The sequence below is a fragment of the Octodon degus genome, unplaced genomic scaffold (assembly GCF_000260255.1).
Source record: "Octodon degus isolate 3935 unplaced genomic scaffold, OctDeg1.0 scaffold00065, whole genome shotgun sequence".
Taxonomy (NCBI): domain Eukaryota; kingdom Metazoa; phylum Chordata; class Mammalia; order Rodentia; family Octodontidae; genus Octodon; species Octodon degus.
The window spans coordinates 9947292-9972277 of NW_004524641.1; the positions used below are offsets into that span (position 1 = coordinate 9947292).

General features: G+C 42.3%; 1 protein-coding gene across 5 annotated transcripts in view; it reads right to left on the bottom strand.

Annotated features, from left to right (window-relative positions):
- Myo3b (myosin IIIB) overlaps positions 1 to 24986 on the bottom strand; it is a 472753-nt gene that overhangs the window by 275964 nt on the left and 171803 nt on the right. For all 5 annotated transcript variants that reach the window (XM_023719169.1, XM_023719168.1, XM_023719167.1 and 2 more), the window contains one exon: positions 9128 to 9283. In XM_023719169.1, the coding sequence (XP_023574937.1) occupies positions 9128 to 9283 (156 nt within the window). The remainder of the gene's footprint in view (positions 1 to 9127; positions 9284 to 24986) is intronic.

The window sequence follows — 24986 nt, forward strand, 5'->3', positions numbered from 1 at the left end:
ATTTCTTTAGATTTGTGAGGTATGCTTATGATGTTTTGATAGGTATTGCATTGAATCTCTATCAGAATTTGCAGAGTATGGCTATTTTCACTGTTTGTGCTTCATATCCAAAAGCAAGCAGTATCTTTCCATTTTCTGAAATCTTCTTCAATCTCTTTTTCAGAATACTGTAATTTTCATGTATAGATCTTTTGCTTCCTTTGTTAGATAATTCCTAGCTATTTTATTTTTTTGGATGCTATTGTGAAGGGTGTTGTTTCTCTAGTTTCTCAGTGGGCATTATAATTGTAATGGCTCAAAGATCTCTTCAAATTCCAAGAAAGACTATAGTGCATTTTTCTAGATTTCCAATTGTGCTCATGAGGCTCTAAATATGTTGGCTGCCAAGCTTTGCTTCTCAGACAAGTGGAGTTTTGGAAGAACAGAGGCTCCAAGGGGAAGACTTGCTTCAGACTGGTACCAGGAGTCTGAGTGTGGCATGGGAGTGGGAGTGGGGTGCAGACTAAGGGCAGCCATAGGCTTTAGGAACCTTCTGTGTGGCAAGCATCTTTGGCACTTTGTAAAGTAGTTGTGCAGGAATCATTAATTTACATGGGAACCCAGGAGTCATCTGTATGTAGTATGAGTACGTGCCTCTCTGTGTTTGTGTATGTGTGTGTGTGTGTGTGTGTGTCTGTCTGTCTGTCTGTCTGTTTTCACAGGCAGAATAAGGAAGAAGGGAGCAAGGCCAGTTGGGGAAAGCATGGCAGGTAACCAGTAAGAAATCTGCTTTTAAAGGTCACTGCTGCAGGTTGAGAAGACATTAAAACAAAACAGAAGTGAAGTCACTGTTTTACTCAGCCTCAGGCAAAGTACAAGGGCAGAATCAAAATCCATTAAACAGAGCAGAAAAAGAAAAAACCTAGCAACTTCCTCTACCGAGCAACACTTAAAGTAGACCTCTGGCATTTGTGGGTTTAACATTTGCCGTCTCAGCAAGGCCCAAGCCACCTGCGGGGGCAGAACATGGTGGAGCTTGTTCCCTTGAGGCTTACAGTTGAGCACATGGTCATGGCAGCTGACCAGGGCCTTCCCACACTCCAGGAAGTGGTGTTCTCTTCTCCCTGTAACTCTTATAAATAATAAAATGCATGATATCAAGTCTACTTCTTTGAACTTTAATAATGAGCTGACCACGTGATACTAATGAATTCAAAGATTTAAAAAGCTAATTTTTCGAAGAAGTCCTTTTGAAGGTCAAGCAATGAGGGGCTAATGTCAAGAAAATTAGCAAACTGCTTAAAAGCATCCCTGACAGTTGAAGCAAGGATGTAGTTTCAGACTACTGTTTATGAGATTTTAGAGCTTTTTATTCTCTGTTAAGAGAATTAGCCTTGGATGCATAACTGCTCTACCTAACTCAAATATTTGGTATGTGTCTTAGTTACTTTTCTCATTGTTGCAACAAAATACATGCTGCCCAAAGTTAAGGGAAGAAAAATTTATTTAGCTCATAGTTTGAGGAGGTTCCAGTCCATACTCAGCTGGCCCCAAGGCAGAGAAGCCCATGACAGAGCGTAGCAGTTCCTGGCAGTGGGAGACAGCAAAAGCAACAAGGGGGTGAGGAGAGAAAGAGCCCAAGACTAGCTTCTTTCTGTCCCTTATACAGTATGCCAGCAACCCACCCTGGTGCCTGGGTGACAGCCACAACTTTAATCCCAGCATTGGGCCATGAAGCAATCCCAAACTCTAGATTCAGCCACCCCTGAAAGCCTACCCTTCATGACTGCATGAGGCTTTGGCTGGGGGAAGCAGGCGTAGAACAAAGCATAGTACCATGGCAAAACTGGAAATGATGAGAAAATGTTAAATTCCAATGATTTCTGCACGCACTAGTACTAGTACCAAATAAAAAGTAATGCTCAAGTCTCCGGTACTGTGATGTCATTCATCTACAGGTGCCTCTGCCAGCAAACATCTATCTGTATGTACATCTGCAGCACATCTAGAGTAAAACAGGAATAGGTCAGCCACATCCTGGCTTTCCAATGGCTGCTGCCCTGAGAAGAGCTGAGAGGCTCAGACCCAGGAGAAGTGAGAGGAGCAGCACTACCCAAGCCCAGACCCCGTGTGCATGCACAGTGCACCTGCCTTATGTTCTGTACTAGCTCCTCATGATCCCTCGCTGTGTTTCTAAGTAATGTGTGTGTGTGTGTGTGTGTGTGTGTGTGTGTGTGTGTGCGTGTGTGTGTGTGTGTGTGTGTGTGTATTATGTACAGTAATGTGGTAATGTTTCACTGTGGGTCAAGTACATTTCTTATTTATTTGTGGAATTGAACCCAGGGCACTGAGCTAGCCTCAGCTCTTTGAATTTGTTTTTTGTTTGTTTGTTTTGTTTTTTTCTAGACAGCATCTTGCTAAGTTATACAGGCTGGGCTTGAACATGTGCTCTTCTTGCTTCAGCACCCCCCGAGCACTAGGATCACAGACATGAGTGGTACTACCCACCCTTCTGTTCCCCTTGGCCTTACCCAGCTTCTGCTCTCCCAAACCAACCTCTTTACAGTGTTCACACCGGCCTCAGATCTTCCTCTTATATCCTCCCCTGGAGCACCTGACTCCCAGCTTTCCTTTCTCCACAGCTTCTCCCTGCTACCGCCTTGGATTTTCCCTTGTCCTCACCAGTGACTTGTCCTTCCTCGCATAATCTACTCGCAGGGCTCCTCAACTTGTTAGTGCTTGAAAGGCTTTTGTTTGTATTGTGCTGAGGCTGTCAACCCTGACTAGTTGGTGTTTATCTCTTGAAAGTCCCTGAAATCTCAGTTCTACATCTCTCCTCACCAGCTTTCACTGAATCCACTCTTCACTTTCACACTGCCAGTGCCTCCCCATACCTAGATCAGCCTCTAGACCGATAAGCCACTGTGCCTTCTCCTCCTTCTCCCTCCTCCTGTCTGCTCTTGTTTCTCCACTGTGTCCACTGCAGCCAGGCTCTGTGCCGGGGAGGCCCTCAGAATCTGCAGCTCTACTCTTGCTCCTTGCTGCTAGGAGTCACTCAAGGTGACAAGTAGGAAAGGTGGTGGTGCCAATGATATATTTTCCGAGAGTTTCTGGTATCAAATACTGTTCTGAGTACTCTATGTGCAGTATCTTAAACACTCGTTAACTGCACTGCCCTGAAATATGGCTCAGTTGCTTTCTGCCTGGGTTTTTTTTTGAGTAATCCTGTGTCCACCTTTAGTTGATCTTTATCCAGTTCTAAGGTGGAGTACCTAAGGTGGAGTACCTCCCTAGAGTCCAAAGCCTACTCTCAACTCTGAGACCACATTTGCCTAATTTTTTTGAAACATAAAGACCTTTCAACATGAGTTTCCTCATAAGATTCCCTCTGTTCCCTCAAGTTTTCTGATGTTTTCATTTCAATGTTTTCTGCATTATTTCCTAACTTAGAGTTTCTTTGTCTTTAGCCTGCCAACCTCCCTTAGACCTTTGGTCCACTCCCCCCTCCTTCTTCTATTATCTGCTGTCTTCTGCTTTCAATGTGTGTCCTTCTGCATAACATCTTTTTTTCCATGTCCAATTCCTCCCCTCCCTTTGCCATCTTTCCTGTACCTCCTCCAACTACCAGCTTCTCTCTGCCCTGGGCTCAGTGCTAACTGGATAGGGCCTTTTCAGCCTTTGCAGGAACAGGCAGCATTCTGTGGGTGCTCATTCCTCAGGATCTGCTCTCAAAATCAAGTCACCCCAGTGCAGAGGTGGTGAGTAGGACTGTTTGGACCACTGAAGAACCCTACTTTGGGCAGAATGTTGGAATTCTGGGCAGAAAATTGGAATCTGTGTAAGTACTTGCTTGGCATTACTTTCAATAGCTAGGTAGAAGGAGCAACACTGTTTTGACTAGTCTCTGCCTGTTAATGTGAGGAAATTTCTGTTGGATTGTAGTGGGAACCAAGACGAGAGGTGGCTCTGACTGGCTAACCCTTGACATTCTTCTCCCTTTCCCTAATCTCCTCCAACCAATCCATAGTACTTCTGACAATACCATTCCCTCATATCCTCTGCCATTCATAACTGCACTGGCTGCTCTCGCCTGCCTGTGGTCCTCGCCTTGCCCTGCTCCATTCCATTCTCCACACTGTGCTCAGAATGGCCTGCAGGAACACATCCCTGCTTGAACCTTTTCAGTGACTCCCCACTGCCCAAAGAACAAAACCAAGCTCCCTGGCCCCATCAGGAGCTGACCCCTCCCTGCCTTGTCTCTCCTCCCACCTGGTTCTCCCTGAACTTCTGTGAGGCCAGCTAGTCCAGTGAGGCCATGCTCTCTCCAGCCCTGTGCCTCTGCTCCTTGCCCATTGCTCATTATTTTCCCTCTGCCTAGTATAGCTTCCTTCCCTCTGTTTGTTCTCCAGGGCAGCTCAAGGACGCTGTCCCCACCAGCTCCTGGGGGTCTTCCCCAAGCATCCCAGCCCAGAGCTGTCCTAGATGTCCCTTCCCAAGGGCTCTGTAGTAGCCCAGGCATTTCATGTGAGCTGCACTTATCTGATTCTTGCCTGTATCACACATCAGACTATTAGCTCGCTATCGTGACCCTATCTGATCTGCCTTTGTAGTTCCCATGTGTAGCATAGGACCTGATACAATGTCTCTACAAAGAATAAATGAATAAATTAGATTTTAAGTAAGAGATAGAAGTGGGTGCTTTCTACATTACCTCCAGACTGTTTATTGTCATGATCTTCTAAAGTAAATAAGAAGATACATTCTCACAGATTGAGGGCAAGAGGAAGTTAGTGTTTTGCAAATATGTTTTTTGTTGTTGTTTGTTTGTTTGTTGTTGTTGTTGTTTTGCAGAACTGGGGATTGAACTCAGGCCCTTATGCTTACCAGGGAAGTGCTTATTCCACTGAGCCATCTCCCTGGTGCGGAAGCTAGTGTTAAAAAGAAATGAAAGGATCTAAGTTAAGCAGACTGTATACTGCCATTTGGGTTTTTTAAATTTTGTTTTGTTCTTTATTTCTTTATTTATTTTTTTTTTTTGGTGGAACTGGGGATTGAACTCAGGCCCTTGCACTTGCCAGGGAAGCGCTTATTCCACTGAGCCATCTCCCCAGCCCTGCCATTTGTTGAAAGATGATAGCCTGTACCAAATACATTAAGAGCACTGTTACAATCATTTTATAGCAGCCTCCACCCTCAAAACAATGTCCATTTTATAGAAGAAACTTCAAAAAAGAAAAGGTCAGTAACAACCAATGAGTAGCAGAGCCGGGACTCAAACCTGGCCGACTCAGTGGTCTAACTACCACTGGTCTTGCCTGCTCTATGGAGGTCACTTGCAAAAAAGACGAGCACCCATGTGCCTCACTTATCTGTCCTCTCAGCTCAATTATTTTTTGTCCTTTCCACAAGTTGGAGAAGCTCATGACCCTAAACACATTGATTTATTGACATCAAATGATGGCTGAGAGTGTACCTAGGTGGGCTTTAAAAACATCCACGTGGGCCAGTGAGAGAGCTCAGCAGACTAAGTGTGTGCTTAGGCAAGCACAGGGACTGGGGTTCAATCCTGGGTACCACATGAGCACAGGCCCTACCCCTTGGCATGTTGAGCCAGCCACCGAGCCCAGGCATGGTGGCACACACTTGTAATCCCAGTGCTGGGGAGGCTGAAAACAGTAGGATCACTACTAGTCTGAACTGCATGGTGAGACCCTGTACCAAATACATTTAAAAAAAATACATTAAAAAAAACCTATGAGATGTGATCAAAATATACAGTGAATGCTAAAATTTTAAAGTATTTATTCCACTTAGGCAGCATGCAGCAGCTAGGGCCTGATCCCTGGCATACCATGGCGGCTCCGCCCCTGGGGCGCGCTGAGACTGCATTGAGACTGGGCGTTGTGGCACTCGCCTGTAATCCCAGCACTTGGGAGGCTGAAAAGGAGAGTCACTATAAGTCTGATCTACATAGTGAGACCCTGTAGACCCTGTACCCTGTAGACCCTGTACTAAAAAATAAAATAAAATATTTATCCTAACAGAAGACACACTGCCTTTAATTCTCCTCATAATCCTCCCTCTTGCTTGAAACACACTTATTCCACTGTTCTTGCCACTTCCTGAGGCAGCTTCTGCTTCCCAGGTACTTTAAGAGGCATGATAAAACCTACAATGAATGTTGCTGCACACGCCACCCAACAAAAAGGTAGTTCATATAATACGACAATGCATCCTCTTCCACCTTATTTGCTGGACCTGGCACCATGCAACCTCTGGCTCTTCTCCAAAGCCAAATTGACCATGAAAGATGAATGTTTTAAATCAATTCAGGACACTGAGGCAATCACAGCAGCACGCTAAAGACAACCGGAAAGGAGGACTTCCACAACCCCTTCAGAAAGGGGCAAGGCTTATGAGAGCCCTTCCTGGTCCTCATCGTGGTCTGAGAAGTGGATACTTATAATCCTGTGGAAAAGTGTTTGGTATTCCAGCGAGTTAATTCCAATCTACCATTTTCATGCAATCCTTGGCGAGAATAAAGACACAAAACGTATTTGTAGTTGTGGGGAGCCAAGGGGTCCTAAATGCACCTAGGGTGATTCCTAACGGGAACCAATGCCTGCACCCAGAGTCACACCCAGGTTTATTAACTCATGAAGAACACAGTGGCTCCAGGATGAGTGACTGTGAGAACGGTAGGAAGTGAGCGCTGTGAGCTGGGCTAGGTAGGAGGCCTGCAATCACTTCTGCAATTTCCAGAGAGAAGGATATACAGAGGGAGTAATCTGCGAATCACAGTTTGAGGTAGTATCTAATGCTTTGGGGTCAGTGTTTTAGCTCTGATATCCTGGGAAGTCAGAGCCTCAAGGCAAGGCTAGATCCAGCCAATAAGCAGTGTAAAGTGTGGCTCAAACAGGTTTTGGGGGATATAGGGAGCTAGGTGGGGTAACACTGGCCTGCTGCCTTGCTTTGCAGACTATACATCAGCACCTGGCTGGACCAATCTGCATTGCTTAAATCCAGTTGAAGGGATGAAGAAAAGTCCTAGCTAGCTCTGCACGTTACATGGAAACAGGGCCAGGTTTAGGCAAAGCAGAGATGACTGCTCTTCTCTCAAGGAGAGTCATCCAGGTGAGCCTTCACAAAAAATGATGGGATAAGGAGTTTCAAAGTAAAGGGGGAATTTTGGTGGTGATTAATGTCAATGTGTCTTTTGCTGTCATAATTATTTTTGAAGAACCAAATAAATAGTCACCATATTTTCATTACACTTCATACATAGCCAACATTTCAGCAGCTGCTAATCAGAAGTGATTCTGTAGAATTAGAAGTCATCTTGTTTTTTATGTATTTAGTACAGGGTCTACCCTGTAGAATTAGTAGCATGGCAACTATTGATTACATGTATTGTATTCCCTTCGGAATTAATTCCCCTGCCTCTTAAAAAGGAGGCCATTTAAAGTCTTGACATCTATTTGTGAGGCTGTATTTTTTGTGACTGTGCAAAGAAACATAAACTGCTGCAAGAAACTCAGAATTACAAAGACTCTGTGAGAAGCCTTTGCCATCCTGTCAGGCTTTTGACGTCAAAAGAGTTAACAAAGAAAGAAAAATTAGAGCGAGGGAATGGGAGAGCACGTAGTTATGATTTTTCAGTGGCAAAGAAGAAAAGTTGTTGTTGTTCCGGTTGTTGTTTTTAAGAGCACAGATCTGTCCAGGTGAAATAAGGCAGACGTAGCTAACTTTGCAGTTGAAACCTGGCAGCAGATCTCCAAACGAGAAGACGAAGGGGACAGGACTTGACTTAGAGCATTTAAGCGCTGGGCTTATGTCTCACTGTACTTCATCTTCATTTTGGGTGGTAGTGCCACATGAGTGTGTGTGTGTGTGTGTGTGTGTGTGTGTGTGTCTGTCTGTCTGTCTGTCTGTTTGTCTGAGTGTACACTACAACAGGTTGTAGAGGACTCTCTGTTGACTGGTACAGAGACAAAGGCCGCAGGAAGAAAGGAGACATCAGCTTCCAGGGTTTAATCACAAGTTCCTAGTGCTTTAAAAAGACACCAAATTACAAGAATGTTTCTGTTTCTCCACTCTATAGAGAAGTCATAGAAACAAACTCGCACCGTGTAGGAAAAGATGTGTTTTGAACTGTCTAAAAGGAAAGCTGGTTGTGGTGGAGAAAAATTGCCTCAATATTATGCCTCTGGCTAGCTGGAGGTCTGTTGTCTGTTTGGCTTCTTGCTTTGGAACCCATTTTCTGCAGAATACATGGATAGTTCCACAACTTGTGACTTAACAAGACTTAATTTTCTTCACCTCCAGTACTTTGAATGTTTATTCAGTAATAATGGACTGGAACTTATTGTATCCTGACCAGTTTTATAAAACCAAATACTTGCTGAGCAGAAGTAGGCTTATTTATAGTTCTTTTTTTTTTCTTAAAGAGAAATTCTGCCACCCTCTGGACAGAAACCAGTGATCTTTGTTTGGCATTCACCACAAAACACTGTTTTAAGTACTTGTCCCTGAAAATAAACATTTTTTAAAGATCTATCATTTTTTAAAAGGGGGATAGATAGGATGGAGTAAGAATCACAGTTGCTTTAGACAAGAGCTGAAATAATTATCTAAAATATTAAGTTGACTCTAGAATTTTTAACTAAAGTAGAAACAGTCTCTGAGAGTATTAAAGAAAACCCCTCTATTATTAAATACATAACCTTTCCACAATCACTTTTCAGCCTATATTTTGATTCTCTGGTTTGCAAGAGCTAGGTAGAGATTTTTCAGACAATCTCAGCTGTGGCTGCTTTTGTAGTTACCCTTTTTGGCTTCAAAATATCCACATTTATATTACATATAAACATATATATGTCTCTAAATTTTTACCTAGAGCTAACTGAACAGGAGGTGAAGCTTCAGCCATCGGAGGGACACTAGCCACCAAGGACACACAGGCTGTTGGTCTGTGCAGGCTGCCTGCTCTCCCTCCCGGCAGGGAGTGCTCCGTGTCACATCGATGCACCTGCGCCACGCGCAGCAGCGTGATCCTTCTCAGTGACAGGGCCAGGAAAATCCAAACGCGTGCCACGCCATTTTTATAAATAACAGGAGGGAAGATGCAGAAAGCCCCGGGGAACTGTACCTGGTTTTAGCAACAGGGTTCAGATGCTTCTGGTCTTGAAGCACTGTGGCCAGCTGTTTTTGCAGAAGCATAACCTTTCCGTGAGCTTCTTTAATAAACGGGTGGTCCAGGAGCTGTGTGACCGAAGGCCGCTTTTCGAAATCCTTAATAAGACACCTGTTGGTAAAAATCAACAACAATCCAAAGTAGAGCCCGAGACTCCCTCCTCCCTGGTGAACAGGACGAGAGGAGGTGAGAGCACTCAGTTATAAAACCTCATTATTCGCCGTACACAACTCTTTCTTTATTAATACCAGAAAATACAAAAAATATTAGTTGAATCAAACCATCAGAAATTATTTAGTTTGTTTTAAGTAAATATTTAATGCACAGTCAATTTTTACCATCAATTTACTTGGAAGTATTGAAAACATTGAAAAATACACTGCTTAGACAATTTTCTAATTTTCATGACAGATTTTTTTCAATAGAGGAAAGTTCAGGAGGCTATAGGTTTTTACTTTCGAGACATCTAGAATTGAGTATCATTACTTCAAGCAAATCTTAAAATATGAAACAGCCATTACTTAGTAGTGGGAAAAGTACATTTGCAAAAAAAACAGAAACAAGTATTAAAGAAACAGCAGCCTAATTTCTGATGTCTTTTGAAGAAGCAGAAAAACACCAGGACAGGAAGTGACTAGCATATAATTCAGATGAATTGGGATGAAATTACATAAACAGGGAACAAAAAGTCCATTCAAAGAGGTAAAATTCAGGTTGCTTTTAAACTCCTCTGTGGTTAATTGGTTAAAACCACAAGGGGCAACCACTTTCTGCTTCACGCTCAGTGCCCTTTTCAAAGAAAACAATGACTTAATACATTTTGCTGTACGCTTTCCGTGCCACTAAAGATGATCCTGACACACAGAAATTCCTAATGAAATGAAATTGCCATCACACTTCTAGTCTGAGGAGCTGCCCTTGGTGAGGGGAGGCAATTTCAACAGCTGTCCTGTTCAGTTTCAATCTTCAGCTCCCACTGCAGGGTCTGAACCAACACTGGTACCGTTCCGCCCACTCCATGAACCAAATGACATCTAAAATATCACATTTTGAAAATCAAATGCACTGACAAATGGTAAAAAGCACCACCCTGAACATCTTTCCAGAACACTGAAGCAGAATTCCTGAAGCAATCCTTAATAGTTAGACTTACCAGAAAAGCTTTACGTAACCTTTGCAGTTTTTACTCCAAAACTCCTTTACATCCCTCACCTTCTAATCCCAAAGGCCATTCGGTTACTTTCCCAGTTAGTTCAGTTCAACACTGATGCACAGCCCTCCTTGTCTTGTAGAGCTGCAGCTAGGAAAAGCAACAGTACCTAGGTCCCCTTTGTGCTGCCCTCACCATGGGAAGAAATTAATCACTTGACTTTTACAGGTTCAGGGCCTTTTATGTAACCTATTATATTTCCTATCAATAACGCAAAATCAGTGTATAGGCTTAAAAAAAAAAAAGACTGTTTCTGTCTTTGTGTCACCAATCTTCTCTTGACATCAGGTATATTCATCTGTCTCTGGAACTGACAAAAGAAAACAAATGTTTCCTGAGGACGGAGGAACCCAAGAGGTGGCAATGAAATCAATAATACAAGTGACAGCACTGCCCTCCTAGCTTGGGAGATGGTATATGAAAACTCCTCAAATAAAATTAGCCACACATTCCTTGAAAGCTTCTAGTGAAGACAAACCCGCCACAACATCCATGGTGCCTGCAAGGAAACGGATGAAACAGCAGTCCACGCACAATCTGCTGGATGACAGGTAGGACTGCTTGGGGACAGTGGTCAAGTTACACTGTCTTTCTCATCACCACATACCTGGGCTGAAGTGTTTCTCTAACACTACACAGAAAATTCTTTTTTTAAAAATATTTTTATTGAGAAACAAATAGCAATGAGACAGTTTCATAACCGATTACTAGCACATTTTCAATAATTAATACATTACATATTGTTGTCTTAGTGGTTATTCATTGCACAAGATGCAGACCTGATGTCCTGTCTCAAACACTATTAGAACAAGCTTTTCTATTAACTGGATTAAGAGAATGGAGCTGTATATCTATCCTAACTACTTTGAGAATACAGATACAAAATGATCGCTCATTTGTATCCCCTTTTTTGGTTAGTTTTGTCAGAGAAGGGCATTCCATTGTCATTTAAATACTGTACATACATGAAGTCAGCAAACTATCCCAATATAGTCCAATAGTCCATAATAGTAGTGGGTTTTCCATAAAACTGCCAATGTCTGAAGTTGTTGACTTGAGCCTTTTACAGCTCATCATATTAATATGGCTTTACTTTTTATACTTCATTTTCATACTTTTCTGCTGAATGGTTAAGACCAAGAAAGAGCAAGACCTATATAACAAGAAATGTAACTTTTGTATAAGGTCAGTCAAATCCCCTCAGGATTTAACCTGAAACCCTATCCTCAGTTTGTAGATCCTTTGTGAGTGTCAGCCATATGGATGAGTCACAGCCATTGGTTGACCAATTTGCTCTCTGTGAAAGCTTGAGAGAATGTTTTCTCTCCATGTGACTCTCCTTAGGCACACTCTATATCATCAATCACTTTCCTCTGTGGCCCCAAAATCTCCTTAATCAGAAAATTTGTGACATAATTGAGTTACAGGATGTTACAGTATAGGTTCTCCTATTTCCTGAGTCCTTACTGACCTTGAAAGGCTAGGGCCAAAATGTTGGCTGCCCTTGTAGCCCTTCTTTTTCTTTAATTTTGGTCTGCAAATTTAAATTGTTAATCCTCCAGAAGAGAAGCTTAATGATATTATTACCCTATAACATAGGCAGTTGAGCTTAACCTCAGTGTCTGTCTCCATCTCAAACATCTCAGACATAACTTGGAACAGGTATTGATATGTTAAACTTCGATAGGAGAGAGAATTCTTGTTTCTCCAAAAAAACACATTTGGTTTCTCACTCTTCCTATGAAGTTTTTTCTGCTAGTAGGACTCACAGAAAAGGAAAAAAAGAAAAACCAAGAGACCTGGAGCAGCTGTCCTTGCTTTCGGACTTGTGCCAAAGTAAGGGGTCTGAGGCTGAACGGAAGAGTGGCAATTGGAAAAAATTTCATGGCATATGAGGGGACAGGAACCCAGGCCCAGGTAGGGTCCTAAAGATAGGCTCCTTTGGGTACTTCAAGAAGCAAAGCTCTGGAATAGGATATGAGAGAGACAGGAGCCTTATACTTCATCTAGCTTTAAGCCTAGGTCTCTCCTGGAGTCCAGGGATGCAGTTGAAAGTGATCTGAATTAATCCCAATTTTAGCACCCACTGGAGAAGCAAGGCTTCTAAGAAGGTTGTAAGGTCACTTGGTATGTTACAGAAGGTCTCTCTGTTTCAGAGGGAGTAAGAATAAAGTGTGAATAAGAAAGTGACCAAATCAGACAAGCAAGAAACCAACAAGTTAGTCTGCTGTCCTGCGAGGATCCATAAAAAAGGAAGACACTGCACAATGCTTTCTGGGAGCGATGAGCTAGAGGATTTGTTTAGATTTCTTGGTAAGACTGGACTGTACTGAATGTCACACTACAGGATCAGCAAAACTAAATCCATGTGTATGGGAGGAATGCTAAGCAGCACTGTAACATTGGAAGGTTTTCAGGTGAAAGGCAAGAAGACCTTGAAAGCATACTGAAACACTATTTTCTTGTGGATCTTAAGAGACAGTCTAAAAGGAGATCATTCCTGTTTTGGTCAACAGAAGAAAGTTCTCCCTTATGAGCAGATAGTGCCAAACATCATGCATTGCTAGAAATGGGAGATTTATTCAGCAAATGTTATTGCGCAACATCAGAATAACCTAAAAGTAGTGCATAAAAATTTGCATTGTTAAAATCCTGGCCTTAAGAAAATGCTTAATTTTGTTTGATTCCATGTCTCTGAAATTACTTGTCTACAGACTGTTTTCTCATTTTCACTCCAGATCTACAACCGATTAGAAAGATGGAAGGAACAGAGAAACAGCAAAACCAGTGTTTGCATATATATTTAGAGTGAGGCCTAAGAACTCAAAACACATAATAACAAAAAGTGGAGTTTCAGAGCCAGAGGGATTAAGATTTCCTGCTCTAACCTTCTGTTTTCGTAGGCGAGAAAACTGAGGTCAAGTCCTGAGAGTGACGAGGCTAATGCCCCAGCTGCCATGGTGGCCTCTTCCTACTTGGCTGTGTTGTTAAAAATGGTGCAACTACAATGCATAAAACAATACAGAGTGAGAAGCATGTCACTGAGGAGTTCCAGTATGAAAGCCTTCCTAGAGCTGGTAAGATTGGAGCCAAGTCTCGGAAGAACTGAAGTGAGTGAGCTTGGTGGACAGAGGAAGAAGACATTTCAGATTTGGGAAACAGGGCCAAGCGATTCATGAACCAAGACTTGGGCAATGACTGAAGAACCAGCAGAATATTTACCTCTGCAAGTTGACACTTTGAAACACCTAAGAGCAATTAATTGTTGGCTTTAGTCCCTTTATCAATTCTTACTGTTTCAAGTTTGTCAGGTCAGCATTTCCATTCTCTTCTTCTAGGCAGAGATTTAGAGGCTGAAGAAAGAACTTTTGGGATCATTAAAATTCCTTAAAGCCTCCACATAATCTTTCTTTCTTTCTTTCTTTCTTTCTTTCTTTCTTTCTTTCTTTCTTTCTTTCTTTCTTTTTTATTCTAGGGATCGAACTCAGGACTTTGCGGTTGCCTGGCAGGCGCTTATGCCACTGAGCTATCTCCCTGGCCCTTCCATATGCTCTTCAAGCTGAGGATGTGGAGAACACACGATGTAAACACACCTTTCTCCTGATTTGGATAACAAATATATAAAATTAAGCAAGTGGAGTATACATACTCATTTCAGGATTGCTTATTACATCAGGAATTACAAATTCCAGATACAGAACATCCAGCCAGACACTGAGCAAAGTTTTCAAAAGATACATAAAATATTCAATTGTCCTGGGCAACAGGGCCAGCCTGTGCAAGGGGAGGTGGGTAAAGCACTGTACCTGGGAGCTATTCCATGGAAGAACACTAGTTTTCTGGTCAAGGAAGACTGGGGACATCAATGATTATCTAAATCAAGTCACTCTGGAGACTCAAGATGCACAAGAGCATGTTAAAATCCTGGGCTTAAGAAAAGGCTAAATTTTGTTTGATTCCATGTCTCCGAAGTTACTCTTCTACAGACTGTTTTCGTCAATAAGCCCCCAAATGACATTCTCAGAAGCTCTGTTGTAAGAATGAGGAACAGAGATGAAGTTGGAATGAGGGACCTGGCAGTAAACTGTGGGGAGACCTACAGAACCCAATTACCCCCTCATCTGCAACATCTAGGGGCTGCTGTTTCTATAGGAGACAGTGTCTCACACTGTGGAAATCTATTCCCCATCTCTTGCTCTAGAAAAGGAAATTAAACATAGATTGCCTTTAGAAAAACCACTTTCCCCTCTCCAAACTGTAAGTAAATCTTTCATTGCAAGGTATTTTTTCTTGTTTAAAATTTGGTTTTAGGTGCAGTTTTCTGTGTTAAGGAACAGAACAAAACAACAGAATGAAAACTTCTTCATACCCTCAGACATATATGAGAACCTAAATGTATAATGCTATGGTGATTGCTTTGAGTATGATAGAAAAAGCCAACAGGAGGAAAAAGGAGCAACTTTCAGCCTCAGAGGAAATCAATCTACTACCTAATTTGAAATTCTAGTACTTTCCATCATGCTTTCTTGGCTGAAGATTAATTCTAAGAATTCATTAGTGTTACCACATTAAACACAGGTTGTTGCAGTCATTTGCAGCAATCTTCCAGACTGGCTGATGCCAGAAACAGGCAAGGAGGGGATATTTCTTAGCAAGAGGCAAGGTCAGGCTCTAGGGCAGAAGCTCCCTGCGCAGTTCCTGCTTACAGACAGAATCTCACAGGGCCACTCTGTCACCACTAAATGCTATTTCATAATAAAAAACCGGATGTCTACAAGGGAGAGCCAGTTATCACAAGTCACAGGCTGATGTTTACCCATGAATAAATGTGCTTGATATAGAGCAGCTGAAAAAGCAAAAACTGAAAATACTGGTGAGCTTGGCGAGAAGACTGAGTGACAGCCATCTTATCCCACTTGGAGGGACAGAACTAGATCAGAACTCAGGGTTCTCCTCTCTTCTCACCCCCCATCTGTCGTCTGTCATGCAGCCTTTCAGCTGTTTTCTTCTAGGCTCGCAACTTGTTAAGTGTCCCCATTGGTACAGAATACCTAAATGTTTTCAATTTGAGCAAGGCTTCGCTGCCCCGTGATTCACCACGCATCGTGCCGGCCCGAGGCTCCTGCCATCATCACACAGCAGCCTGACTGACAAAGAGCCCTCCTCTTCAAGGGGAGAAAATTCTCCAGAGGCTGCACTAATTATAGGCTAAATAGCAGAGGAGCCCCGTACTCTGTCTCAGAAGAAAATTTCCATTCTGGAAGACAAGACGATGACAAACAGACATTTTCCCAAAATGACTAATGCCTCAAAAGAAAAAAAGCAGGCTAAGAAATTTGACATTGCATATGTATTTTAATGAATGTTTGCCTCTGTTTGTTGGATTATTTCACTCTATTTCCGTTTTCCTGAATCATAAAAATAAGTTGTTTGGTGATGTGTACAGTCTCACTGTTAATAACTGAAACTGTGTTCTAACTCCCCACCTGAGGCAGGGGTGGGGGTCCCTAATGATGCATTTAAATACATCAAGATGTAGCCTATTGATGTATTTAAATAATATACTTAATCACCAAACTCATTGTTCTCCTAAGTATCAAACAGTAGTCATTCATTTAAAGACGTATTGGGCAATTATACAGAAAAGATTAGGAGTCCAGTATTGGGGACAAACCTAGTGCTACCTTTTAGGGGCATATGATAACATTTGAGTTTTACTTAAATTCATGGTCAGTATTGAAGGTCAGGAGTGGACCCAGGCTCACAGGTGAATCTAGTGAGGAAACGCAGGGGAGAAATTTTTCAGTTTTTTTGTTTTAATCTATAAAATAATCATAAATGTTACTGTGGGAGTAAATCAATTGATTGATATGCAGTGCTTGGTACATAGCAAGCACTCAATGAATGCCAGCTCTCTGGGTGGTCACAGTACCAGGCGCTGGGGCTACAGGACACTAGTCTACTGGAAGGAGACAGACACAACACACCCAGTCAGCAGGATGAGAGCACAAGAATGTCTTAGAGCAGTGCTGCTATAACAAAACACCTGAGGCTGGATACTTTAAATGAACAGTATTTTCTTTCTCATGGTTCTGTGGGTGAGAGGCGAGTTTCGTGGTGTGTGGTATGAATGTCTGTTTCTAAGATGATTTCTCCAGAGATAGGAGACAGCAGAAAGCGATGAGCTTCTTCCATCAAGCCCTATTAGAGGGGTACTGACCCCATTCACATGAGAGGAGTCCTCCTGACCTGACACCCCTCTTTGGGGGAGCACTACTGGGTGTTCTACCATTGAGCTACATCCCCAAACACTCTCTCTCTCTCTCTCTCTCTCTCTCTCTCTCTCTCTCTCTCTCTCCTTTCTAATAATGACTACATTCCAGTCCTCACTGCAGCCCAGGAAGTTTATATTTATAATCCCATGGCAACATTATTGGAATTCTAGTGAGTTAATTCTAATCTACCACTTCCAGTGCAACCCATGGCGAGAATATAGACACTAAGGCATATTTGTAGTTATGTGGAGCCAAGGGGTCCTAAGTCCAGCTAGGATGATGGCTAACTGGAACAAAGTCCTCAATCCAGGGTAGAACCCAGTTTTTATTAATTCATGAAGAAGAAAGTGACTTGAGGATGAATGACTGTGGGAATGATAGGTTCCCATAACAAGAAGGGAATGACAATGTTGAATGGCCCTTGAGTCAGATTCAAACACTATACCCACCAGGTACATTCTCTCAGTGTGATTCCTATCACTGAGGATAACATGCCTGTTTGACAGATGTCCTAGCCAGAACTTGGAAGATCTGGATGGAAGGAAACATTTAAGGTCATACATTTCAGCACAAAGCAAAAAACATCGGCATTTTCAAGTTCAAGTCTTAGAGTACTTTTATTTTTGAACATCTGGCTAATTTCTTTGATTCAAAAATCAATTTCCATTTTGACAAACAGCCATGGTCTGCTTCTTAGCCCACTTTAAGGGCCTGGAGACATATGAATTGTATTCTTTCACTTGATCTACTTGCCACCTTATCCTGAATTCAATCCATAATTCTCATTTGTATGCATTTTTCTCCCTGCAAGATGAAGAAATGGATAATACAGATAATATGCCAACATTCCCTGGAAGAAAAGAGCAACAAGCTCCACAATGCCTGAGCATTGTCTGCTCAGCACCTCTCCAGGATTGGTGCAGGGAATTAGAGAGTGAAAATCAAACAAAAGATGTCATATACATCTGTAAGGAAGCTATCATCTCCTGGGGGAACACCGAACTTACATATAGGACATATTTAGACCGAGGTTCAATGCACTGGTTCATTGAAAAGTGCGTTAGGTGTGGGCTGTGAACAGCACTATACCAAGTATTTAAAAGGCAAATATGCCTAGAGTGAGACATGGACATTGCTTTTATGGATTTGAGAAATAGTGTAAATATGGACATGGACATAAACAAGCATGCTTGAAGGCTAGAAAGTATAGGCACTAGAACAACTGAGACAAAGCAAGCAATTCTAGCTAAGAGAACAAGTGTTTCTTGAGAGATGGACTTAGGTCTTAAAGGACAAAATGAACATTGGAAGGAAGTACAAGGAAGAGTAATTCAGGTGAAGTTTACAGGGGTCCCTTGGGGAGACCCATAAGTGTAAAATGCAAGGCTCACTTAGGGAACAGAGTAGACCATTGCTGAAGTCCCAATAAAGATGGAGGAGATAATCTGGAGTCATTCATTCATTCATTCATTCATTCATTCATTCATTCATTCAACATAGAAAGCCCTGCCCAGTGAGCTTAGGCTGCTGGTATATTTGTTTATTTTATTTATTCATTCATTTACTAAAACCCAGCCCTTGTACAGCTAGGCAAATGCTGTGCCACTGTGCTATATCCCCAGCTCAGGACCTGCTTCCTTAGCCAGGCATCACCAGACTTTTGAGCAGAAAGATGACAGAAGTAACTATTTGCTTTACAAAACAAATGAGCCACATTACACAGGTGACTGGAAGGAAAGAAGGGCACCTTTAAGGAAATAGACAGCCTGAGTTAAGGAAATTCAAAGACAAAGGTTGCAGTTCTTGGTGTGGAACTTGAAGACAAGTGTAGTATAGAAAGGAACCAGGAAAGGCCACTGGAATATTGGACAGACTTAAATTTAATAGATGGGTGTGCTGCTATGTCTTTATCAACATAAGCATCTCTACCTTTCTTGCCCACTGAAACGTCTCTCAAAAGACCCAAAAGCTTGAAGTTACTAGTTCCATGGTCTCTTTAGTTCTCATTTGATCTAATGCTCTGACTGAGCCCTCAACACTCTGATGGCAGCTATGGACCTGGCCACCTTCCAGAATATTCTCTTTGCTTGCTTGCAATACTGCCTCATCTCTCATTTATCCTCTTATTTCCTTATCACTCTTGTTCATTTGCACTCACTGTGAGTTAGGGTAAGTAGACAAGGGCAGAGGAGACAGTGTACACAAACATTAGGACCAGTGGATGCAGAACGGACAGCATTTATGCCCACAGGCTTCGAGCATGCTTGAGAGCCACTGTGGAGTTTTCTAGTGACTCAAATGTACTAGACTCAATAATAGAGAGGGGATTCGCATACTGTGGGGAAAGCTGTCTCTCGCCTTGGAGACTTGTGAGCCCAAGCTGGTGTGTAGAAGTTACTGCATATGAGTGGGCTTAACTACAATGTTTATATCTGGCACTAAGTAAATACTAAAAGCCTAAGAAGACTAGCAAAACCTACGCCAATAGGCACAGGGACCAGGGGTTCAATCCCCAGGCCTGCCGTGCCATCCCTGCCCCCGGGGGCGTGCTGAGACGGCAATTGAGCCTGGGCGTGGCAGTGCTCTCCTGTAATCCTAGCACTTAGGAGGCTGTAAACAGGAGAATCACTACAAGTCTGATCTAGTAGTGAGACCCTGAACACCCCGTAGACCCTTTCCTAAAATACAGGGGAAAAAAAGCAACTCCATAAAATTTACCACTAATTACTGCACATGATTTTTATAACAGCTTTAATAATTCACACACCATACAGTTCACCCATTTAAAATGTACAATTCAAAGATTTTTAGCATGTTCACCTAGTTGTAGAATCATGGCCACTATCAACTTTAGAACTTTTTCATCACCCCCAAAGAAACCTCGTACCCATTAGCAATCATTCCTTACTTTTCTTCCACTCCCTTGGTTATGGGAAACTACTAATCTCTTTCCTGTTTCTAAATATGTGTTTAATCTGGACATTTCACATAGTGTGTGTGACTTGAAGTAACTCACTCCTTTCACTTAGCATGTTTCCTAGATTTATCAATGTCCTAGCCTATATTAATATTTCTTTTATTCTCATTGCTAAACAATAATGTTCCTTGTATGGATATATCATGTTTGTTTTCTACTTTCCTTTCTTTTTTCCATTTTATTTATTTATTTATTTTTGTTTATTTATTTATTTATTTATTTTTGAGGTACCAGGGATTGAACTCAGGACCCTGTGCTTGCCAGGCCAGCACTTATTCTACTGAGCTATCTTCGCGGCCCTCTATTTTATATTATTTTAATTTTTATTTTACTTTTGCAGCCCTGGGGATAGAACTCAGGTCTTTTGCACACCCAGCAAGTGTCCTACCACTGAACTCCCTCCCAACCTTTTACGTGCTAGGCTGTCATTAATTCATACTGTTATAAATGTTTCTGCACTTGTTTCTCCGTGGACACCTCTTGGGCATATACCTAGATGTAGAACTGCTGTCTTACCTGTTAACTTTATATTCACCTTTTGAAAACCTAGCAAACTGCTTTCCAGAGCAGCTGTCATCATCCCCGGCGGCAGCACAGGCAGCTGGCCCCGAGTATTGCATCTTGTCCTAGAAATAATTTAAGGCACCCCTCAATGGCACATGCATAAATAAGGTAGATGCAGAAAGGCAAGTAAAAAATAATTACAGGCAGAAGAGAAGCATGAAGCAAAGGCGAAATCTTAGGAAATTAAAAACAAAAGTAAGGACTTTAAGGGGGCCACATATTTGGCTCTGGAATTCTTTATAGGCAATGTGAAAGGAAAAATTAACATCCTGTATTTCTTAAATCCATAATACACAAACAGATTTGCTGTTTTGAAAACTATAATCCAAAGATGATCATTGCTAATAGACTAAAGATACAATTTCTCTGGGTTCTCATAGAAATGACCACATACAATACGAACACTATTGTCCTGTGCATCTCAGAGGCTTTTGTGTGTGGGTGGGGTACGGGTACTAGTGGGGATTGAATCCAGGGCCCTCACCCCTATCTCTAGATCAGAGTGCTGAGATCATAGGCACTCACCAACCAACACATCTAGCTTCACTGGCTGTTTCCTATAATGCTCTTCAGTCCCAACTGATGCCTAGTGTCAGACAGCCAGTTAGTGAAAAGTCCCCATAGGTGGCCAATACACAGAGGCACTGAGTTCTGACCCAGGATAACCCTCCCAGATGCTTGGTGAACTGCATAGAGTCATTCCTTGATTCCAAACTGTAGAATGAATGCCCAAAAGTTGCATAGCTCAAGTAAAGGAAAAGCAGATGCCAAGCTACCATTCACTGTTCATTGCAAAGAATGCCAAGGAGATTGCAGAAGTACAGTCTATGGAGCCAGCAAGGTAGCTCCACAGTCTAAAGCACCTACTTAGGCAAGCTTAGGCAGATACAGGGGACAGCAGTTCCATCCCCTGCACCCCATGCCACTCCAGCACCCCCCTCAGAGTAGGCTGAGACAGCGAAGAAGAAGAAGAAGAAGAAGAAGAAGAAGAAGAAGAAGAAGAAGAAGAAGAAGAAGAAGAAGAAGAAGAAGAAGAAGAAGAAGAAGAAGGGGGAGGGGGAGGAGGAGGAGGAGGAAGAGGAAGAGGAGGAGGGAGGAGGAGCCTATGGATTGAAAAACAGCTCAAAGGAGGTAGCAATTTAATCCCAACAGTGGGTTGAGGGAAGGGGAGAGGACTGGACCATCACACAAATGGGTGGAAGCAACAGGACATCAAATTTGCCTCCTAAATGATGATAATGATGGTTCCAACTAGAATTTCAGGGCGTAATACATAGTGGGGGGGATCCACTTAAGAGGAAAGCTAATAGCCTGCAGCTGCAGCAGCCCTGATGGCACTGTCACCCACATTTCGTGCCCTTCCCTTAATGTGTGTTCTTTTGCTAAAGATGTAAAAGGACTAAACACTCCTTTGGCTGATTGCCAATTACATGACTATTACAGATGATAGGAACACAAAATTGGGGAAAATAAACCAAGCCAGGCTTTTGTAACAACTTAACCACTACTGAAAATTTTTTTTAAGATAATAGGTAAATTTTTTCCCGCCTGGGAAAAATTTTTTTTAAGATAATAGGTAAATGTTTTATGCAAAGTTGGATTTTTCGCAGCTAGTAGTTGCCACAGTCCATATTCCTGAGGAACACACAGCACCACTGTACTGGCACCTGCTATTGTTTCTGTCTGCCTTCTGAGCCCAAAGCTTCAAAAGGTAATAAGCAACATGGCCATAATTAGGACTGCTGTATCTCTTTGGACAGAGGAAGTGGCTACCCAAGGAAGCCAGGAAGAACAGCTTCTGTGTGCTCTTAGACCAAGAAATGAACATTTCACCACCCACTCAGGGATGCCAATCCAGTTCCTTGTTCAAGCGCTAAATTTTCTTAAGATAAAATATTTTTTTCTATTTTAGGCAAGGGAATGAATAAAGACACGCACTGTCAAAGAGAGTCTGGGGAGTCCTTAAAACTCCTCCATTAGCATGATGAAGCAGAACAGCTCCATCTATTACATCAAAGCCTCATCAGAGACTCTAATCCTTTCTGAAAGGAACTCTCAAGCAGCCAAGCCTTTAATTTTCTGAATAATAGGCCATCTGATTAACCCTTGCAAAGCAAAGCACAGATGCCCAGTGGACTGAAAAAGAAGGGAGGAAGGTGCTTGGAATGGTTTCCACTCTTCCTGTCACAGAGCTAACTCCATGTGGGTTTTACACATGGTTAGCTTTCTGGTTTCCCTTCTCATCTTCCTCATTTTCTCTTCCCAGAGGACAGACTGCTTTCCTTCCTTAGTACTGGGGTGTGTCCTGTGTGCTGAGCCACTGTAGCTCAGTGACATGCAGAGATAGGTGATATGGAATGACTGTGTCTCACATTATACTCATAACTGAATCAGGGACAATAAAGGTGCTTTTAAAACATTTGCCCACCCACCTCTATCCTAAGGCAGATCACTTGTGTCTGGGGGAGAAAAGGAGGCAGAAACCACAACTGGGAGAAAGCAAAGAGAAGCAGTAACACTACCTTAGACATGCTTAGATCTCTACAAGAGATGTCTAACACTGAACCAGGTTGTTTGATTCTCTCTGGCATCCTGTTACTGAGGTGGACAACTGTGTATTGTGTTGCCAAGACAGGAACAGGTAAGCCGAGTGCAGGATTTCACACCACCGTCCATTAATAAATCACATACACATATTAGCCTTCTTGCTAGTTATCAGCTAATGAGATGAATGATTGAACGCATGACACAGTGGTCAATTATCATGTGGATGATATAAATTCTATTGTGCTGAGGACATTTATCTCTGTATTGATCCGGCTTCGCTAGTAAGGATCATAAATTACTAGCCTTTCATAACTGTGTGATAAATACTCTAATAACAATACCACCAACTCCTGTTTCCCAGTAAGTCCCCTTATGATTTCTTCTCTAGCTGAATGTGTTAGAAAGTGTGTTTCATTTCATTTCGTTTTACTTTGTTTTATTTTTCATAGCAAAACTGAGAGGAAGGTGCAGCAGTTCCCCTTCGACCTCCTGCCCCCACGCACGCATCACCTCCCTCCCTGTTACCATCCCCCAACAGCATGGCACACTTATTACAACTGATGAACCCACCCACACTGACACACCATAATTACCTGAAGTCTATAGTTTACCTCAAGTTCACTCTTCGTGTCACACATTCTATGGGTTTGGACAAATGTATAACGACACATTTCCACTCTGATAATATCACACAGCATATCTTCATGGTCCTAGAAAACCTGTGTTTCTCCTTTTCTGCCCTACTCCAGTTCCTGACAACCACAGCTCTTTTTACTTCCCCCACAGTCTTTCATTTGCCAGAATATCATATGGCACTGCTCTCATTTAGTCATATACACTTAAGATTCCCCTGTCTTCTTCATAAGGTGACAGCTCATTTCTTTTTAGCATTGCATGATATTCCTCTGTCTGAGTGTACCACAGTTTATCAATTTGCTACTCCAAGAATCTTGGTTGCTTCTGGGTTTGACAGTTATAATAGGACAGAGGTGGGTGGGCAAATGTTTTAAAAGCAAATGTTTTATTGTCCCTGATTCAGTTATGAGTATAATGTGAGACACAGTCATTCCATATCACCTATCTCTGCATGTCACTGAGCTACAGTGGCTCAGCACACAGGACACACCCCAGTACTAAGGAAGGAAAGCAATCTGTCCTCTGGGAAGAGAAAATGAGGAAGATGAGAAGGGAAACCAGAAAGCTAACCATGTGTAAAACCACAGCTATGAACAGCTCCACAGCCTCACCAGCATTCGGTGTTGCCAATGTGTCAGAGGCAGGTCATCTGAACAGTAGTATCTCATTGTTATTGAATCTGTCTAATCTTTATTTTATTATCAAAAGTTATACGTACTATGTAGATCATGAGAAAAATAAAAAAGCCTGTCTGTCCCAAATAGATAGTGGTACTATGCAGCCAGCACACACGGGCTCCCTAGACATTGAGGTTATAGTTCTAGAAATTTTAGCAACTGGTTGATGTCCCATTGGAAGCCTGAAATTGGGCACAGTGGGAATATTTATACCACAGAAACCAGTTATCACTATAACTGGGCCCAGGCCCACCTCCACCAGCCAGATGTTAAAGATGAGCCAGTGCACCCTGCTTGGGTACTAGAGAGGGGGAGCAGGAGGAAAACACAAACTGACTTGCAGTAATTCAAACCACTGCCATCCGAGTACTCTCCTCTTCATCTAATTCTGTTTTCTCACCTCCTGCCTTCAGCTGCTAAAATACCTACTTTTTCTTTCTGTTGGTTTTGAAACTAGACATTGTTTTCTATCATTTTAGTGACTACTCTATGTGTTTAACATATTAACTCAAGTACAAATTTTCCACTCATTTTATCCTCATATTTTTGGAGGGGATTGAACCTCGGGCCTTTGGACTAGGCTAAATCTCCAATCCCTTTTTTATTTTGAGATGGCATCTCAATAAACTGCTAAATTGCCAGGCTGGTCTCAAACTTCGGACCCTCCTGTCTCAGCCTCCCAGGGTGCTGGGGTAGTAGGAAGATGCTACCACATTGACCTTCTATCCCCCTTTTGGGCACAAAAGTCTATTCATGCCTAAACCATACCTGGAGTACTTACTGCCCTTTTCCCTATCTTATGATGCTAGGGTTTATGTCTAGTTGTCCCCCAATGCCTCATACAGTCATGGGGCAGCTTCTCGAGTTTGTGATTAACTCGTGATCTAGAGCTCAGATTATGAATGTGAGTGTGATTCCCACCCTGGGG